A 20,074-nucleotide genomic window follows, 5' to 3' on the forward strand; every position below is an offset into this window, starting at 1 on the left:
TCTCAATGCTGCCCGAGTGTGAGATGAAGTTGAAGACAACATATGACAAAAATGAAAGTGTAAAGTGCACAGAAAAGCAACATACCAGTGTTCATCCAAGAAGGAGCAGCTAAGTAGCAAAGAAAAACAGAGAAAAGAAGGTGAAAATGAAAGACACCCTATATATTGTACCATTCGAGGAAAAGGAGTTAAAATTTTAAGGGCTTTTTATAACAGATAAAGAAAACAATTAAATCATAAAGAAAATAAGTAAATCAATTAAATTAACTTCAAGAACCTTTATGAGAAATAACTCTTTTCATGACACAAATTTCTCTCAGCATCATTTAACACGATACCATTAAAATTCTCTCAGCCATATAGCCCAGCCATGTCTTCACACACGCAAAATCACAGCTGGTATAAATGTGTGTTTCCTAACTAGTTGAGAAGTTGAGAAGAATGTTTTAATCCATGTACATAGTGGAATTAAAGGTGCTACATGTAGGTTTTTCTATTGCTACATAGCCAGCTTTAGCTGTTTACTCAAGAAATGTTTTTATTTTGTTCTTATTTTGCTTGTTTCTATCACTTTTTCTTCTGCTGGCTGGATCATCTCGTCACTTTCCAATAATGAGTCACTGTAGTGTGCAGTCTGCCCTGAAGAAGTGACGTTGCTCAGGCTAACATGCTATCATAAATAATCTCTTTTAATACTTACACACCTAAAAACACATATCACATGATCACTGATGTGCACTGAGTATGTGCACGCTGTTCAAAACAGGAAGCAGATTGTCTACTCTGCATTTGGTTAGTTGCAGAAAACACAAACGAGGAACAGCAAAGGCAGATGTACCTTTAAAATGCAGAATTTAACTGTACAGCCACTGTTAGCAAAAACAATGTCAGCAACGCTTGTTATTTATTATCCATGTTGCATTCACCACTGGTAGTCATGACTGATAAGGAAGGTGTCTGCATTATTATTTCCAAAGATTTCTGTTTTTGCCCATCTAGACTACCACCTAACCCTGGAGCTTCCAAACTAAAAGGAAGTCAGCAGTGTTTCTGAAAGTCTCTGTTTCAGGGGCTCAAAAACTCGGCCAAAAAGTTGTGTGAACACAACTTAAATGTAGAAGTGACACATTTTGAAACTAAAACATGTTAGTGTGGTTGTTGCCTCGGAGGGTTTGTTAGATCTTGTATTGTATACAACGATGAATAAAGCTCTTGAAAAAACTGGTAAGTAAAGAGCTTGCTCACGGTGGCTATGTAGCACTAGCAAAACATACAAATAGCTCCTTTAAGTCTTTATGAATAAGACATATGGATGTATTCATATCAATACATCTGATATAAGACATTGTGACGTGATAATAGAGCTGTTTCATGGATTTGAAAAAATCTTAGTGTTTATACAAAATTTTGTCTACCTAAGCTCCATCAGGGGTCTAAAAACTGACTGACCTGACTTCTGGCTTTGTTAAAAAATGTGCAGTTCAGAACCTTACATGCTTTACATGCTGTAATGTATAGATATAGAAGATAAATGTATAGACGTGAACTATCATAGTATGTCTCTGTCCTCCCCATATTTTGCCCTGTGTATGCAGAGAGTCTCAAACTTTCTGTGACCCCGCAAAGGACAAAGGTAGCGGAGAAAATACATCGCAAGTTATAATACAATTTCTACAAGTTCAGAGTGAAAGGTGCAAATGCAGTAGGGAAGAAATCTACCATGTATGATTTAGGTATAATGCTTTTATTGAAAATAGTTCCCTATGTATTGTACAGTAGCTGTTTCCTTACTTACTGTAAATGGCACTTTGAACAGATGTACAAATTGCCTAAGACAGGGATGTTATGTAAAGCGCTTAAGCTCTTGCAAATTCCTTTGGTCTCGCTGCATCTCTATACTGTGCAAGACAAAAATTACTAGTTAGCTCTACAGTTACCATACAATAGAACTGAAATCGGCATACAGTATAACATTATAAATGTCCCCATGCCAGATAGTTTGTGTCTTACATGTAGTTTGATGCATACAGATTTCCAAGTGCAGAATATGTTCTTTGGAGCAGTTTATTCTTAAGCATTGCATGGCGAGGCAAAGTTTTGCAAACAGACCTATAGACTATTGTGAAAAAGAAACCATTTCTTATTTTTGCAAATTCCCATGATAAAAATCTACATATTCAGATTTGCTTAACCTTTTTTACAGTACTGAGCACAGTCACTGGTGATGACTGGTTAGTAAGTTTGCAAAAACAATAACTACAGTAAATCAACTCTTAAATCAACTCAACAAAAGTTTTTTTCCTGATAGAACTTTTAATTATGTGCACATACTGGAAAGAATAATTTAAATATTAAATAAGTTCGTGAGAAACATTGGTCAAAGAAATGCAGGGCATGGCTTGAAAACTAGTCTTTCATTGAAGGACCCATGACTGATGTCTGCTACAGAAAGTGACATAATGCAAGTCTCAACTATGTCAGGAATCTCTCTAGTCTTCCCACTCCATTGGCAGAAGCCAAGGATGTGGATAACCCTGGCTTTGTGGTTTCCTGGAAACAGTAGCAGGGGAGAGGCTCCCATATTTTGTCATTGGCACACTTTGCTTGATTGCTGTGGACGTCTTCTTCTGATTCATCAAGGCTTTTGTCAGCGAGCGATCCAACTCAAGCACCTCGTCTGTTGGCCGTCCACGGACAATATGTCTGATAGTGGGGAGGGCTAAATCAGATTTACAGTCCAGGTAGCTCTTAAGGTTGAGCTCAGGGAATACTACATCTCTGAGGGCTTGAACCAGCTGGTTCTCAGTGTGGGACTGTTTGAGCTGATGGAAAACTCTCTGCTCCAGCGAGACGTAGCAGAGTGCGTCTTCAGCCAGCCCTAACTTTCCCACAGAGTGGTTGGTCTGGCTCTTCTTCCGCAGGGATGGCTTCAGCATCTGTTGTTTGGACTTGGACAGAGTCTCACTCTGGTGGTTCTTGAGGTCTTTCTTCTTGCCAGCATGGAGCTTCTCTGAGCCACTTGGAAGGAGCTGATAGAGCCCTTCATCAGCCAGGTCTGCTAGGTCGCCAACCAGCAGCTGCTGAATGATTTGCTTCCTCGTGAGTGGAGATGTGAGTGAGAGAGTACCATGCAGTCCTCTGCCTGCACCAGACACAGAGCCAATCACAACTTGTTAAACATCCCTGCTTGTGGGACACTCCCTGGAACGAGGTTGGGCCTTCACGCCCAGCATGCAACAGCACTGCCTGTAGCGATAAACTAAAAGCACAAGCCAACGCCTGCTAAATGCACCTCATGAAAGCTAACAGCAGAGGATTCCACACTGCTATGTCCAAACAAATGTGCCATTAGAAAAGCAAAGCTCTGAGAGGGAAGCTTTGGAATGAAGAAAGCATGCACATTAGTACTGCAGTATATGGATTTAAATACCATACAGTGTGGTAAACCAGTCAACCACATAAAAGTAAGCCATTAAAGACAAATTTAAGGGCTGCAGACATTCTCAGTATGACAGAGAGACAGTTAATTTGTTGTGCCTTAAAAGATGGCCTACTTTCTAACAAGCTCATCAAAGTCAATCAACTGTGAAGATGATTGAGAATGACAAGCTCGACCACAAGCAGGTGATAGCATTCAAGCCAAAGCCCACATGACAGCCCCTGTGCTTTATAAAAGAAAAAATCCCTGCACACCATCCAAACCTGTCTTTTCGCCATTTTCAAAGCAGTGCAGCGGCTATATCGTTTATGTGACCTTTGCACTCATGCTCCAACAATAAAGCAATCCCATTTTGAAGGCCATACTTACCCTCTTTAAATGATACCAGGACAACTCGGCTGTCGGCAGGCTGTGGTTTCCTGAAGTTGCCATTCAGTGGCATAGGGACTGAGTCCTGGGCATGGGAGGAGTAGAGGGTTGTTGCCAGGGCCAGAAACTGTGAAGACAAAACAAAACAAAAGAGACTTTTCCACGCCAGTAAAGTTTAAATATGAGGGACTGGCCATATTGAACTGTCTGAAATATCAATTTAGCATTAGTTTCTCAGTGGCTTATTTATCCTTAAATCAAATCTGCTCAATCTGCTGTACTTTAATTGATGAAGCACCTGTTTGTGAGATATTGTCACATGATTCCTGAACACTGTCCACAGTACACTGGGATAGCATGGGGGAGTTGTCAGTGACCCGTCGTAGCGATAATACTCATCCAAACGTTCAGGCAGCAGCGCTCTGATGTTGAAACCGGGCACCTGCACTCTCTGATCTGCAGGTGAAATAAATAACAGAAGTATTTTGTGACTGTTTAATAATTATGTCTGTCAGAATAAAATCCAACAATAGCCACATGAATTAGGTGATGAAGGGTATGGAGATTCTGACTGTAGAAAGAGATGATATAAAGCTTTTTGTTTATGTGTGTGTGAAAAGCCTACATAAGCTCTTCCAGTAAGTTTTCAATAATTTTGGGTGGATGAGGTGTCACGAACAAAGCTTGAATACTGGTGGTGTCTGCGTTTCATATTGTTAAATACTCATGCTCATGATTATGCTGAATATTTATTGTGGCTAAACTTCACTTTAAACTTACCTCTGTATTTGATCCCATTGATGAACTTTAGAAAGTGTTCAAAGGCAGGATTGAACTCACCAACCTGTACAGAAAACATAGTTACATGGTTCTGCTCCACAGATATTCACGTGTCGCTGCGTCAGAGTCTGCAATGTCTCACCTCAATCAGGACTCCCAGCACCGCCAGGCCATCAGATTTATCTACTGCCATGGACATATTGGGGTACTTGTCTGAATTGAAGTGTACCACATGCATCTGTGAAGAAAAAGAGGAATAAGTCAAGACCCTGTGGAATAAACAAAAAACAAATAACATGTTGAATTGGTCTAATTTGTTATCAACAGCACTGCATGGATGATGGGAAAGAAATTTGAATGCATTTTAATCTTTTATCTCTTTATCATTTTCTTTATTTGAACTCAATGCAGTGAAGATTCAGGGATCATGCAGGAGAGATAACAGATTACATCTTTATACTTTCTGACCTCTTTAGATTTCTGTTAAATTATCTTTTTATAAACACAAATTTACAGTGAACTGTTGTCACTAATTAAAACATGTTTTTTTTGTAAGTGATCATTGGAAATAGCTTGCGATGTTCAGGAGATGTAATATTAGTGAAAAGTAAATGAGAAACACTGAATATTTATTATCTCAGTGGGTCGTGAATTACAGCAACATACATAAACACCAGACCCTGAGTTGATTTGGTGACAGTATTGTATATTTGGTGCAACACCAAGGCATGTCGGTCATTCCAGTCAAATATGATGAAATTGTATTTACAGTCTTTGTTCTATCTTGGGAATAAACGTAGACATTTGCACTATTTTTGGGAAAAGTTTAATTTCCCATCATTCCATCCCTCAATTATAACATGTCATCAAGGAGCTGTGGTTCTGTAGTCTGGAGAGACTTGAAAAGATGCATGCTCTCAACGTGTCCACTCAGAAACTCAGGTCAAACCACAGCACCTTATATGTGGCTCTGCTGCAGCTGGGACATGGTCACATAAGAGCACCCAGGTTGTAACCATTACGGCCTCTACCCACTGTGATTCAAACGATACCAAATTATATAAAAAAGACTCCTATTTTAGTTTATATCATAAAAGAGATTCTTAGATGCTTTTAGATGTCACAGGCAAATATTCTGCTTTATGTAAAGCACCAAACTAAAAACAGCAAACTAGAGTGTGAAAAGTGCTTACAGGGCTTGACACATTAAACAGCACAGACAGCCACGCCTTTCCAGAGGTGGTTGAAAACCAAAGCATATAATAGTCTGGCGCTTTAATCCCTTTAAACCCTCCAAAAATAAGGCACGCTGGCTGAGGCCGACTGAGATGATGCCTCTTCGTTTTAATGTTTGCAACTAAGTGACAAAACAAGTTGATTGGAGGGATGAGTTATTGAAAAAAAAAACAACTTTGACCTTAGGGCTTTATAAACTCAGCAGTCAAGATTTTAAAGACTTAGAACCTTTTCATTGTTAAAAACTTCTGTCTTTAATTAGAATGTGTTTTATATAAGCATCCAATTGTTTGTTACAGTCAATTGCAAATAAAATGGAAGATGTACTATAAGTGTTCTCCGACATTGTCTAACGTGTAGATATAAAGCTGGATGCCTGCCACAGTGTCGAGAAACTGGAACAGTAATTTGCAGACGCAGAACTCTGGAGAGTTCCTTAAGCTTAAGCAGTGTCTGCAAGTCTTGAAGTGCGTCAGTGGCTCTGATTTCTCTGCCAGTCAAATGTCACACGTTCAGGTCATGAAGCATTAGATCATTTGTCTGGAGTCAGAGACGTTGTTGCCTGACGCTGCAAACAACTGAGAGACCTACTTAAATGAATGGACTGAGCTATGTTATTACTAGCAAAATGTACTCATGCAAAACGCCGCCATTCAGGGTGGAGCTGTTTGTTTGTGGAGTTATCTGTTGTTGAGTAGTATATCCAATAACAATGCATACCATTGTATAAACTGTTTTACATGTAAAATCTTCTTGTATTAACTATATTAACTACAAGTGAAAACATACAAAATTTATCTCTGAAATTTAGTGGTGTAGATGAATAAAGGTGCAAAATAAAGGAAACATTCAAGAAAGTACAAATACCTTCAAATTGTACTTAGGTTCAACACTAGAGTAAATGTACTTAGTTACTTTCCACCACTGTCTTTTACATCAGTAGAAGGTAGTAAGAAGTACTGTATGCTTTGTTTACCTCTGCTGCATACTGCTTACTGTTCACCCTGTGCTCAGAGCCTGCAGGTCTGCTGGAGGAGCCCCAGTGGAAATGAAGCTGAGCTGCAGTGTAACGATGAGGCAGGCTGGAGATGTGCATCTTAGAGGGCAGGGAGATTTGCACTGTGGATCAAAACAAGTGAAACCCCAACACACATGAAAGAGCAGGATAGGGGGGTTACTTCAGTTAACATGAGGGGATCAAGAAACATCAACTTTACCTGTATCCAAACCGAGGAAGTCAGTGGGGCACGCCTAGTGCTGCCAAAGTGCTTTTGTAAAATCTATGCAACTATGTTTATGTTATTGTATGGAGTGATGCAGGGCACTTTTTACATGTTTGTCAGTGTAGGATGAATGTTTATAAACGGAAAACCTTTGTCAGCTTATTTCAGACGTGTCATGATGATTCCACTTAGCTTGTGGCGTTGGGGCCCATCAGGCATGCATATATAAGCAGTTTGCTTACACAGATATTATAGCAATTGAATCCTCACCAGCACAGGGCAGACATTACATATATGTTTAGCTATTCAGTGGCTGACACTGAAATCCCTCATAAATAGCAGTTTCAATATTGTACTTAAATTAACATATAACTAATCTAACCAGTTGTGCGACAGACGTTTAAGTTTACCTAAATTTCCTCTGACTGAAACAGTTTCTTTCCTCAACAAAGCAGAATGAATGCATGAGTAATCATATTTAATCTGCCTAAGCCATCCAAACATGTTTTTTCTGTGGCACAGGGGCATGGTTATTCATGTCCTTATTGCTATATTTAACAATAAAATTTACGACTATGATATAAATAGATATAAAGCATTAAACTGAAGCTTAGTTCTTTTGTGAAGATGCATCAGACCCAGTAGTTGCAGGGCAGATGACTAATCCCTGCTCATATTTTCCCAGACTAAACATGGAGCTCTTTCTTTGGGTAAAAGGACAGTTAAGATAATAAGAGAGTGATTATGGAAAATTGCTGTGGCAGATGTAGAAAGGAGATCCTCCTATCATTTTCTTTAGGATGACCCAGAAATTAGATCTCTACGGCAAGAACAGACTCCTCCACGTTTATGTGGGGCCATCTCTAATGAACATGTTGACTGGTTCATCACTTTGATTTGAAGAAGTTCTAGATCTTGAGCTAAACAAAACATAATGTTGTTAAATACTTGCTTATTTTGATACACAGTTTTGTTACCTGAGATAAAATTAGGTTAAAGTACACATTAAATTTAAAGTATTGTACATGATTACATGTTTTGTGGACAACAGTGTTGATTTTCACTCACCAGAATGTCCATTATTTCCAAGAGTGAGCTGCTCATTTGGTGACAGGTTGTAGTTCTGAACCCCAATTGGACGCAAAGTAGGGTCGAACCTCAGCAGCTCTGACTTGATGTCTATTGGAGACTGAAAAGTTCCACCACAGTATGGATAATTCTTGGACCAGTGGTCTTCTCCATCTGGCCCTGCAACAGCATGAATGTAAACCATAATCAATAAAACACCTCTGAGACATGACTGCTACTTGATTTTCACAATTTTAATATATTGTACAATGGAAACTATTTATAGTCTAAGTCATCCAAAAAGTGTGTTTCCCCTCAGCTGTACTTGGGATTCATTGCTTGTCCTCTCAAATGTTAAACTGTTCTACTCTAAAAGGCAAATGTGCAAATGCACGTGCCCCAGAGTGAAACTGAATAGAGGATGGCTGCAAAGAGGGCCAGGGCTTGTCCTGGCTTACAAAACTTTTTTATCTATAATCAAAGTGAAGTATTATTATCTATGTACAAGGCGGCATGGGAGAGGCCAAAGGCTCTGCTCTTGGCCCTTTCCAAAGCAGTAAGAGTGAGAACCAGGCTGTTGTTTGCGGGGAGAGCCAGTGAGAACACTGTCTCTCTCCAAATGAGAGGTTTCTATAAAGCACAGGACAGTGAAAATGGCCACATTTACAAATCAAGTCATGCAGTTTACACAGTGACCTCAGCTGCATGAGGGTGTCTCTCTGTGCAAAGGAGATGAGGCACAAGGGCTTTGAAATAATTCAATAGAGGAGAAAATGGTGATGCTAAATTGATTGACAAGAAAATCAGGAAGCTCTTAATTTCTGATGTTTTCATTCAGCGTGTTGACTGAAGTGCAATACTCCATACTGAGCTTCTCAAACATGGCGCTCAGTATAAAGTGAGGCTAATAGTTTGCAATGAATGAACCCTATCAAATCTGAAATAACATAATTGTGGTGGAATACAAAATGCCCTGAATGTACCAGTGCTCTCATCCCTTCTGCATACTTACAACTAATTCATTATCTGTCCTGAATTAATCTAAAAACCCACCATTCACCATATGCCAGCTGACCGTGGTTAAATATGAATGATGCAGCATGAAGCCTGCCCCCAACCCGGCTGTCACTTTCTAATGGGTTGATTGTACAAGACATGCCAAAAGGCATCAAGTGAAGCTGTGAAATCACTGACTACTTGTTTGAAGCAAAAGTCATAGTTCAATCGAGGCAAACACTCCCTAAAATAAGAAAGAAAGTTTTAATTAGACCCAGCCTGCCCTTTAATAATGGCCTTCAGTGGCCTTTGGTGGCCCCTTGGCAGTCCTTGGTAGAACATACATGGCTGGGTAATTTCTTAAATAAGTGGCCTTTTCTATGTAAAGGGAATGTTATATGTGAAGATTTATACAAGGTTTTCTGCAAAATAAACCGCTGAAGACAACATCAATGGTAGAGCAGGTTGAGAAAACTTGAACAGTCATCAACATCATTTTTTTCTACTCCCACATTAAGGTTCACTGTTTGTCCTTTGCCAGAGGGTGGAGTGTTGAGGTGGAGATAAATCGTATGACTCAGCTGTGCTCCCGTCAAGAGAAAGTGCTACTAGCCCTCCAGACTACTGACTACTATGACACGGCCTCTCGAGTGTTTGCCTGTAAGTGAGGATGAAATCCACTACACTGCACTTAGAAGGAGGACAGAAGTTGTGTGTGTGTGTGTCTATAAATGTATATATCTATCTATCTATACACACACACACACACACACACACAGACACACACACATATATATATATATATATATATATGTATATATACACACGCAATGCCAGCAATTTATAAATATAAATATAAATATAATTACATCAATTATTTTCCTCAATAATCATCATAAACATTTCCAGTTTAATTAATAATTAACTTAATGTGTTGTCATTAAAAATGTTTGGGATTATATGATTGTTGTATTTATTCCTGTATTCTAAGCATTTTTGGAAGGATAGGTAGGAGATGAACAACTGTGTTTCTGCAAAGGACCATTTGCTCCCATTAATGCCAACCACTGCTTTAATAAAAACAGAGTGGATCAACCTGTCTCAGAGGTTTGAATTAAGGAAGCAAAGTTTTGTCTAACTTTAATTTTTTGACCATAAATTACTGTGCAGAGAAAATAAATTTTTTGATGTGTCTGCATAAAAGAATTTGCACGCTATAAAGTTATTTTAAAAAGAGGACAGTAAATTTGTCCCCAATGGCTGTAACAATCAAAATTATTTGCCCAAAAAATTTGGAAGAATAGTGATATTATGTTGATTTGCTGCACCTGCCTACTTATTGGTTTTAACATTCAGCCGCCGAATGCAACATACTTTTGAGTAGCTATGACACAATGACAGGAGGTCATGCTCTGAGCACAGTTTATGTAAGAGAGAGTCATGGCTCAAGAAGTCCCTGCATATAGACCTTAAGGCATGAGGCAAAGGCAGTCAGCCACTTCTGAAATGTTGTGACTCCAGAGTCTATAATGAACTCTACAATTACAGGAGGTGACAGGAGGGTGGTCAGCACTACTTGTGTTCGGGGGTCAAAGAGAGGCCGCAGAGGTTTTTTTTTTTATTTTGATCAGAGAGCACTGCATGTGTTGGTATTGCCAGCTCAAAGCACTGCTATGGGTGCAAAACAACAATATCTCTGACTCAGCTATTGCCTAGCAGAGAGTTGCATCAAATTGAATTCCAACACTCAATTAGTTAACACTGGTTTAAGGGTAATACCACTGTGAGTGACCAAGGCAAACAAATGCACCTGGACTAAGACTGCAAATGCACCAAAGGTGAAAACTTGATGTAAAATATATATTTCTATCACTATATTTCTATCTTTATTTGTCTCTTCCGACAAAATTATCAGACTTACCACTGTATGTCCAAGTGGCACCTGAAACAGAAAAAAAAAAAAATGTTCCACTGCATATTTAAAATAATAATCAGACATGCAAGTACACATATGCAACAGGATGCAATGTAATATTTTGCAATTTCATCCATAAAACTAAATAAAATTATAACTATCTGAAACAAACATTCAATGTTTTAGTCTTAGAGAAAAATTGTCCCATTTAACTTCACCCTTATTCTTCAGAAAGAGAATGTGCAGGTGGGTGGAGACACCTGCCGTGAAGCATCCCTCCTGCTCAAGACCTTCCAAGTGCTAAATGGCCCCAAAAATCTAAACTATTTTCTTCTTCTTCTTCTGTCTAATGAACACAAATCTAAACGTGCTTGAAAACTTTTTTTTTTGTTTTAAACCGGCTACTTTGTGCATTCATGAAAGATCTTACCATGAAGTACGGCGCAGAAGGTCATCTGTAATAAAACGACAGATGTGAAGCCCGGGAAGTGCATCTCGGTCCCCTCAGCCCACCCTCGCGTAGCAGCCTGACGTTAAACCCGCAGCAGGAGCGTGGAGGCACCACAGCGCCAGCCTCCAAACGGGCTTTTATACCCATGTTGTCAGCCTCATTGTAGCTCAAACTGACGTCAGAGCAACAACAAAAACCAGCCTCCAGAGTCGTCTGGTCACCGGAGAGTGACAGCTCAACAGAAGCGACCGCATCCAAGCGGAGTCCCTCATTACGGGCTCAGGCTCGGATCTGACCGAGGGATCAAAGGAAGTGCTGAGCGCCTTGTTACGCAAAAAAAAAAAAAAAATGTGCGAGGCTTCAGATTCTGTGACGTCCAAAAACTCACAGGTTGACCAACTATTGACAGGTGAGCTGTGACGGCTCCACATGTTTTTCACTACTACCTGTGTGTTCTGTCACTATGAAAACTACTAATGGGGGGTCACCATTTTTGATTAAAAAAAACAAACAGCAAATGTAGTTGAATAAGTTGCTGTGCACCCAGAGACTCCACAGACAGCGCACCTTGCAATATTACATTTTTTCCCTTTTAGCACCTTTCTTCAAAGTGGACAGTTTTTCTGCCCACTATGCAGCCACTATGGACTTAAAATGCAGTGAAGTGCGTTAACATTTAACATTTTAAAATGCACCGTCCGACCCATGTGACACTTTGAAATTGGTACTTTAGACGCCCTTTGATTTGAATGGGTCTTGTGTCAAAGTCTGATCTCTTTCAATTGAGTTTACCTCCCACAAATTATGTTTGCCATTATGATGAAGCATAGCAGAGATGATAACTGCTTAGGTCAAGGGAAAGGTCGGGGTCACATTAAGCATCTCTGAAGACAACTGGATGGGTGAGGTATAAGGTGGGGTTAGGTTAAGGTTAAGGCTACAGGGAAACATGTTGCCCAGGAGACAGACTCTGAACAACACCACACTCAATCTTCACATAACCTTGACAAATTATAGGTTGTTTGAAAGCCCTGTGTCACCTGATTCTATCGCTGCAAAGCATTTTACCATCTTGATATCACTGCAACAGCTGTTGACGCAGAATTGGTTCAGACTTGTGGCATTTTATTTTTGGGGGCTTGTGCACAAAAATGGTTGTGTCTGGTAACAGGTTAAGATACATAGATATGGGGAAAATACATGACAATTAAGTTAAAAATGACAGCTCACTCATGTGTTCTGTAGTCACCTTAAACTTTTTTTGATTTTGTAATCTATCTATCACACTATCATAATAGAAAAAAATATGAAAGCAGTTTTTTCTTTTACCTTGGCTCATGATGACAAATTACAGATCAAAGTCTTACACTGTGAGAATAGGAAACCGATGTGAATATTTAATCCAAAATGACAAAATCAGAGGATAGAGCAACTCCCTCAGGTAACTCTATGACAGGGGAATTTGACCTCACTAAAAGTGCTCTATAGTCATGACCTCTGCAAAAGGTTAGGTTTCATTCGCGGCTCATGGTAGACTGTCCCTCAGTCTACCAGACTAATACACAAATATGGAGATGTTTCAAATATAACTCAACAATAGCAATATTATGACACACTATTTCATATTAGGTGCTGTATGCATATTAGGTGCCCATGATAAGAGTAATAAAAACAGGAAGATGTCTAACCCTACTGTTAACATATGTTTCGATTGGGGGTGTCACCATTAGGGAAATGACCGTTCAAAGGTCAGTAATGACAACCCACTCCCACTGTAGTTTACAACCGTCACTCATTCCAGGAAAGGCAGCACAAAGACAAGCAGCAAGATGAAGCACCTGCTGTTGTGGGGAATGGTTTTTGCTGCCTTCCACATCAGCCATTCAACAATTCCAGGTATATCAAACTACTTTCTTCTTAAATTACTCTTCATTTAAAACCATTACCAAAAATCTGTTTATGGACCCAAGGTTTCCTTTACGGAGCTGGACAGGCTCATCTTTAGCCAAATGTATTGCTGCTTTTTTTAAATTGCTGTTTTTTTAAAAACATGATTGCAAAAATATTGTGGATTACATATTTTGTCTATTATTGATTCATGTATTTCACTTATATGTAATGTTTTAGTTTCACTGAAACTCAATCGAGGAGATAAAGCTTCACCTTCAGCCCTTTCAGGCTAACATGGTGGTTACATTGGCGTGTACATCTGTTTTCCTGTAATGTGGGGACCTACAATGGACCAAATAAACGGGGCTTAATTATACACAATATGAGTGAGGCCTGCATATTTGGACTTGATAGAAAAAAATGTTTTGGTTCGTTATACAAGTGCAGATTGCTTCTCTCAGCAGGATAGGTTTGCATTTTACCTTTTTACTGTCTGTTCATGTTGTAGCTTGCAACTGAAGCCGACAATGATTGTCTTTAGCTGTGACCAAAAAAAGAAAAGCTCCATTTACTTTCCTGGAAATGTTATTTACACACATCCAGTGATTGTACTAAGATGACTGGACAGTTCCTTCCTTATAATTCCAAACTTTTAAACACTGAGATTATTTCTGTCTGAGCCAACTGTTGAGCGTGATGAGCTGAGACTATGTCAACCTGCAACTTCTTCTTGCCTCACAACTTTGTAAATGCTTGGTAAGGTCCAAATTTGGAGGATCCAGGCAGGAGTGGTCTGTTAGTTAGTTACTTTCCCTCCAAAATCCAGTGTATTTTGCCCATTGCCATAAGAACCATTTGAAACCACTTCCCATTTGTGAATATATGAAGGGTGGGAAGACAAATGGCATTTTTTATTGCTGTCATAAAAACAGGGAGTGGGTCTCTGGTGATGAGGTTAGTTAAACATTAGTTATGTGATCAGTGGTATCTCTTGACGATTTCTACTGAAGCCTATACTGTACAATGCAGTAACTGTACAACGGTCATCTCAACAGCTAACTCTGTAATTAGCCAAGAGCACTTCTCACCTAATCGTATAATTGCTTGAAAACAAAATCGTTGTGCATATAAAACTTTTCTAACTTGCAGTACAATTTTATCATCCAACAGATTTCTGTCACTTGCCCCCTGATGAAGGTGAAGGCTCAAGCTTCATTTTTGCTCTGTATTATGATCCTGCCAAAGATCAGTGCAATCCCTTCATATACAGAGGTACAGGAGGAAATGGCAACTATTTTGAAAATGAAAGAGAGTGCATAAGAAACTGTTCCGCCAATGCAGAGAATATCTACCCCATGGATGGTAAGATGATTTTATGCATTTATAATTAGAGAAGTCTAATCGTTGATTTTGTTTAACCACTTACCCTCAGTTTTAAATGTACAATGTAACTTCAAAAACCGCAGAAAACTAGATGATTCCAGACTAAGAAAATATGTCAGTCTTTCTGAGGACTTTGGACCATGAACTTGTTAATAAGGTTCCGGTTTATGACCTAAAGGATCATGAAAGGAAACACTACATCATCAGCAAGCCTCCTCCATCGAAACTAAGGGAGAAAGAGAGAGAGACAGAAACAGAGAGAGAGAGAGAGAGAGAGGGACAGAGGCCTTCTTGAGTCTCAACCAGATTTTAGTCAGGGATCCCTGTGTTATGCTTGAAGTGCACCATGTTAATTATGACCACAAAGCTTACAAGTTATCAGTGGCAATACCATTTTGTCAATACTGATGATTTTTACAGTTTCACATTTTTCACATGTAATTACTGTATTTCCTCAGAAGCTGTATTAAAGACAAGTGTCAAATTGCGTATAAGTGATACGCCCCCAAGTGGTGAAAGAGCAGGACTACTTTTGCCAGACAAATGTGAATGAACACACCCAAAGTCTTTACAGCCTGCTTAATAAAATTTTAACCATCTAGTACTCTGCTTTTTGATAGCCAGATAGTTTAGACATAAATAAATCACTTTTCTGTTTTGTTTTTTTCTATCTTGAAATTATTAATAGAATGCAGCCACTGCTATGACAACTTGTAATGAGGATGATGTTTTCTCTTTACAGAATCTAAAGCTTGCCACTTCAAAAAGGCCGCAGGTGAATGTCGTGGTCAGTATTTGAGGTACTATTACAATTCTGTTTATGACAAATGCAAACGGTTTATTTGGACTGGCTGCATCGGAAATGGAAACAGATTTCCCGACTATAACAGCTGCAATGCCACATGTGCTGGAATCCATGGTGAGTGCAAATCTCTTATGTACACAGTTGCTTATAAATAAATAAATGAATATATATATATATATATATATATATATATATATATATATATATATATATATATATATATATATATACACATCAAAAAGTCAATGCATATTTTTAAAACACGACACATTTAATCACGTTTTTCAACATGTTAATGTTAATTGGTTAATTGTCTTGAAGATGATGGTGATGAACCGGAGGAGGACGAGCCAGACACCCCTGTTGGTGAGTAGACACACAGTGAATCCAGTATAATACTGTATTTAGCTAAAAGCCATGACAAGGTACACAAACTTAATTTCCAATATACTATGAAGTATTTGTTATTATACTACTAAAAGTGGCAACATAAGCTTAGCAGATCCCTGTTTTAGTTGAATTTGCTTTAGTCCAAACTGGTTTTTACACATTCTACATCAGAATCTAACTATTTACAACTATCTGCATATAAATGTTGTTATATAGTTAGTTTATTTTTATTGAAGTTAGTTAAGGTCACTGATTCACCATCATTACACTGTTGTCCTCTTTAACAGCAATCATCTGTGGAGTTTTGCTTGCTCTCATTGTTGCCTCTATCCTCATAACTGTGATCGTCTTGACCGTTAGGTCAAAGTAAGTCTCCGTCATGTATTAGATAAAGAATGATGACAGACTACAACTGAAAAGCAAAAACATTACTTACAGGTAATGAATACTCTCCTTTAAATATCTTGTTATTGTATTTCTTTAGGAAAAAGGATTCCAAGAAGAGGGCACCAGGGAAGAGTAAAGACCCCAAATCTGACTCACCTCTTCGGGAGCAGGGAATTGAGATGGCATAGATAATCATGCCTCCTTAATAGAAACGTGGAGTTTTTACCAACTTGATTTTATATTATAACTCTAATAGTGTTGATGCCAAACATATCAACTGATTATACATTTAAGTCCAATTTTGATTTTTTTTTACTGATAGATGTAATAGCAATAACAGTTTTGTTCAATTTTGTATCTAGTTTCACCTCAACGACATGTGCAAAGTGATGATTCTTAAGTTGTTTTTTGTTTTTTCGCTGGGAGCTTTATGTGCTTTTATTCATTAAATCCTAAATAAATCTGTTTGAAGTCAAGTGTAATCAAAAAGAAAATAGAGCTCAAACAGTTCAATGAATGCATTGACTGAACTGATTAATCCCTGAACAAATTTTTCAAGAAGAAACAACCATTATCTTTGTTTCAGCTTTCCTTTTTTTCTTGGTCTTATGTGATAGGAAAGTGCACATATTTAGTTTTTGCACTGTTGGTTGGACAAAGGAATTTAGGATCTAAGAAATTTTATAGACCAAATGATAAATTGGGAAATAATTGGTATATTAATTATTAATAGAATTAATTGTGAATTGCAGTCCTAAAAGAAAAACATCTATCATTCAGATGACATTTTGGAAAAACTGCTAGTGGTGTTTAAGACAAACATTCGAGCTCAGGAGCAGAAGATTAAGATTAAGATATCCTTTGTTGGTCCCACAGTGGGGAAATTTGCAGTATTACAGCAGCAAAGTGGACAGTGCAAGAGAAAAAACTGCAAATGTCGGTAAGAGATACTTAAGAAAAAGATAATAATAGATAAGAATATAATAATATTCACAATTAGATATCTACTATCATTTCAAGTTCAGATACTCATTCTTTTGTGCACTGTAAATGTTTTTAACTGTGTGATCTCATAAGAATTTCATTGTTTCCAAAATATAATTGCATCATCGCCTGGTTCAACCATTTGCTGAAAACTGCCTTAAGTCATATGAATGCATGTGTCAATTCAAAGCCCAACACATATATTTAGAGCTGTTTTGGTGTTTTGAGGTTAACTATTAGACGGAAAACATTCTGGGTTGGTTTGACCCAAATGCTGGGTTTTACCATTTAACCCAGAATGCTAAATTGTTCATTTGACCCAACGTAGTGAGTGAAAGTAACTCTATTGCTGGATTACTTATTACCCACACACTGGGTTATTTCCTGTCTCATAATAATACATAAATAAATAAAATCTGTATATTAGCATATATAGCCGTTCATTTAATTAATGTTATGTACTTTATAATCATTTCCCATAATAATGCAAACACACTATTCAGGCCACTGTTAACGTGCATGTATTGACATTTTACCATTTTTCAGCCAAAATGTGTTCTGCGTGAAAACAAATGTACATAATATACAATACACTACCTGCTAGAGAAACTCACAGAAGAAAGCCTTGAAAAAACAGCTATAGCCTCAAGCAAAGAGTCGGTTTCAATGCTGAAATAATGGTGAAGGCCTGGCACATCAACATGTCATCCCCAAGGCACAAAATGTGTGGAAACAGTTGACTGTTGTCTGCTACTGAACCGTGGTGGTTCAATATTGTTAAGTACTATTACATATCAGTCACTTAGTGTTGCAAAAACTAACATTTAAGTTATTGAGGTTACGTATCAAAACACACACACACACACACACAGTCATGCCCCTTTGTTTAAGACCAGGGAGCGCTGTCATAAAAATCAGCTGCATATCAAATAGTTGGCTCCTGAACTGGAGTGTTATCTGTGAAGGTAATTTTAGGTCCAGAATGTTTGAAAGCAAAAAATAACAAACTACGAATGTAAAACAAAGCAATGACACTTCCTACTGTAATTCAATATGGGACCTTTACCTTTACCAGATATCCTGCCCACCATGTGCAAGATGGATCCAGACAATTCGACTATTGCCAAGTGAGAAAATGAATGAACAAGAGCTCCTTGTTCAAAAAAACCCAACCAACATGAGCAACCCAAAAGCATCTACCCTAAACATCCCAGCATTATCAACCAGCATAATCAACCCAACAATCTGTTAAAATAAACAACACAGCACTTATTTTAAGTGTATGTTTTCCTGCTCAGCATTTGTGAATCTTTAGTTTTAGGCTGTAAAGATCTTAACATAAAAGTGTCAATTTTTTTTTTTTCACATTTTCTCACATTTATCGTAAGATGTATGGCTGTAGCATCTTTAAAAGTTCATGTGCATGCTTGTATGTCGTATATTCACAATATTTTTTTATAATAATCATTAGAATGTCTCATTTTGTGCGTTTTGTGCTTGTGGAGTTCCAACTGTTTTTTATTATTGTAGGTGGTGTAAATATTCACAAAACATTTTCTTTATCTTTTAGTGCTAAAATTGTTCTCAGACAGTGTTTGCAGATTAAAAATGCCTGTAGTTGTTTTGTGTCCAGGCACTCTGTAAAATGTTCACCTTTCAGCTGACTTTCTTATCCTTAAAGCTGAGATCCCCATGTGTAAGAAGATGTGGTTGAACAGGTTAATAATTCATATATTAATTTAACAAATCAAATCATTAATTTAATGTGTGGCATCTGTTCATGTCAGATCAGCCATTTTAACATACATCATATGAGAAAATAAAGGTTTATCATGATAAAAATGGATTACTTTGCTTTTCAAATGTATCATTTTGCTCTCAGACCCTTTTAACAACATGATCATCCATACACACAAAGTATTCAAGCCAAACATAATAACCTGTACATTAATAGTTCATACATGTCAGTAATCTGATATTGTTTTGAATCTTGAAGTTCAAACCCTAATAGTTTCTTGATGATAAATTGAGCAACCACCTTGTGTTGTAGTAACAGGTCAGCCTCACACAGTCAGTTTCCAACCCCATTCAAGTTGATACATTGTTATTAATTGAAAATGTAATTTTGCTGACTTTATTTGATTCATTTCTGTCTGAAAACATGAGTTGAACATTGACAGTGATTCATGGCCTTTTGCAGAAGAAATAAAGCAGTGGAGGAAGAAGTATTAAGATTCCTTAAGTAAACGTAATAAGCGCTAATACAACAATCCAAATCCTAAACATTTGTAAAATCTTAATCAGAAAAGAAAAAGTGCAATATTCTCCACTGAAATGCAATGAAGTAGAAGTATAAAATAGACTAAACTGCATACTTATATGCATATCATATAAAGTAAGCGTGCTTGCGCATTTAACACGAATATAATTATGATTTATATTTATGGTAAAACCATGTATGTATTATAAGACTCATAATACATCCATGGGTAAAACCATTTCAACGTTTTAAAATGTTTAAAGTCACGCTAAAGATGATTCACTGACTCTTGGTATTGTCGAAAGCGGCATTGACAAAAGTACGCATGCGTGAGAATGACAACCAAACAAACCTATTCATATGGCTGAATTTGGTCAAATATCAGCGCTTCCAAACGCCAGTAGGCATAAATCTGGCAGACATGACTGTCGACCCACATGTGAATTACTTATACAGTATTTCTAAGCGACCCGATGACTGTAAGCGAAGCAGGAAGTA

At 37.9% G+C, this 20,074-nt stretch overlaps 2 protein-coding genes across 2 annotated transcripts; one reads left to right on the plus strand and one right to left on the minus strand.

Moving 5' to 3' along the window:
• Positions 1–1,728: 1,728 nt before the first annotated feature.
• ca12 (carbonic anhydrase XII) lies at positions 1,729–12,214 on the minus strand. The gene is made up of 9 exons (XM_071498506.1): positions 11,457–12,214; positions 11,033–11,053; positions 8,116–8,295; positions 6,801–6,943; positions 4,731–4,826; positions 4,589–4,652; positions 4,107–4,264; positions 3,809–3,935; positions 1,729–3,142 (listed from the first exon to the last, which is right to left on the minus strand). Exons 1-9 carry the CDS (start codon positions 11,518–11,520, stop codon positions 2,490–2,492), a joined length of 1,506 nt encoding a protein of 501 aa, XP_071354607.1. The 5' UTR covers positions 11,521–12,214; the 3' UTR covers positions 1,729–2,489.
• Positions 12,215–13,214: 1,000 nt separating this feature from the next.
• LOC139633113 (boophilin-G2) lies at positions 13,215–16,808 on the plus strand. Its single transcript, XM_071498544.1, has 6 exons — positions 13,215–13,373; positions 14,538–14,729; positions 15,493–15,669; positions 15,877–15,921; positions 16,233–16,311; positions 16,430–16,808. Exons 1-6 carry the CDS (start codon positions 13,307–13,309, stop codon positions 16,518–16,520), a joined length of 651 nt encoding a protein of 216 aa, XP_071354645.1. The 5' UTR covers positions 13,215–13,306; the 3' UTR covers positions 16,521–16,808.
• Positions 16,809–20,074: the final 3,266 nt, after the last annotated feature.

The sequence above is a fragment of the Trachinotus anak genome, unplaced genomic scaffold (genome assembly GCF_046630095.1).
Source record: "Trachinotus anak isolate AG129_WGS33_773 ecotype Australia unplaced genomic scaffold, CSIRO_AGI_Tana_v1 ptg000002l, whole genome shotgun sequence".
NCBI lineage: Eukaryota > Metazoa > Chordata > Actinopteri > Carangiformes > Carangidae > Trachinotus > Trachinotus anak.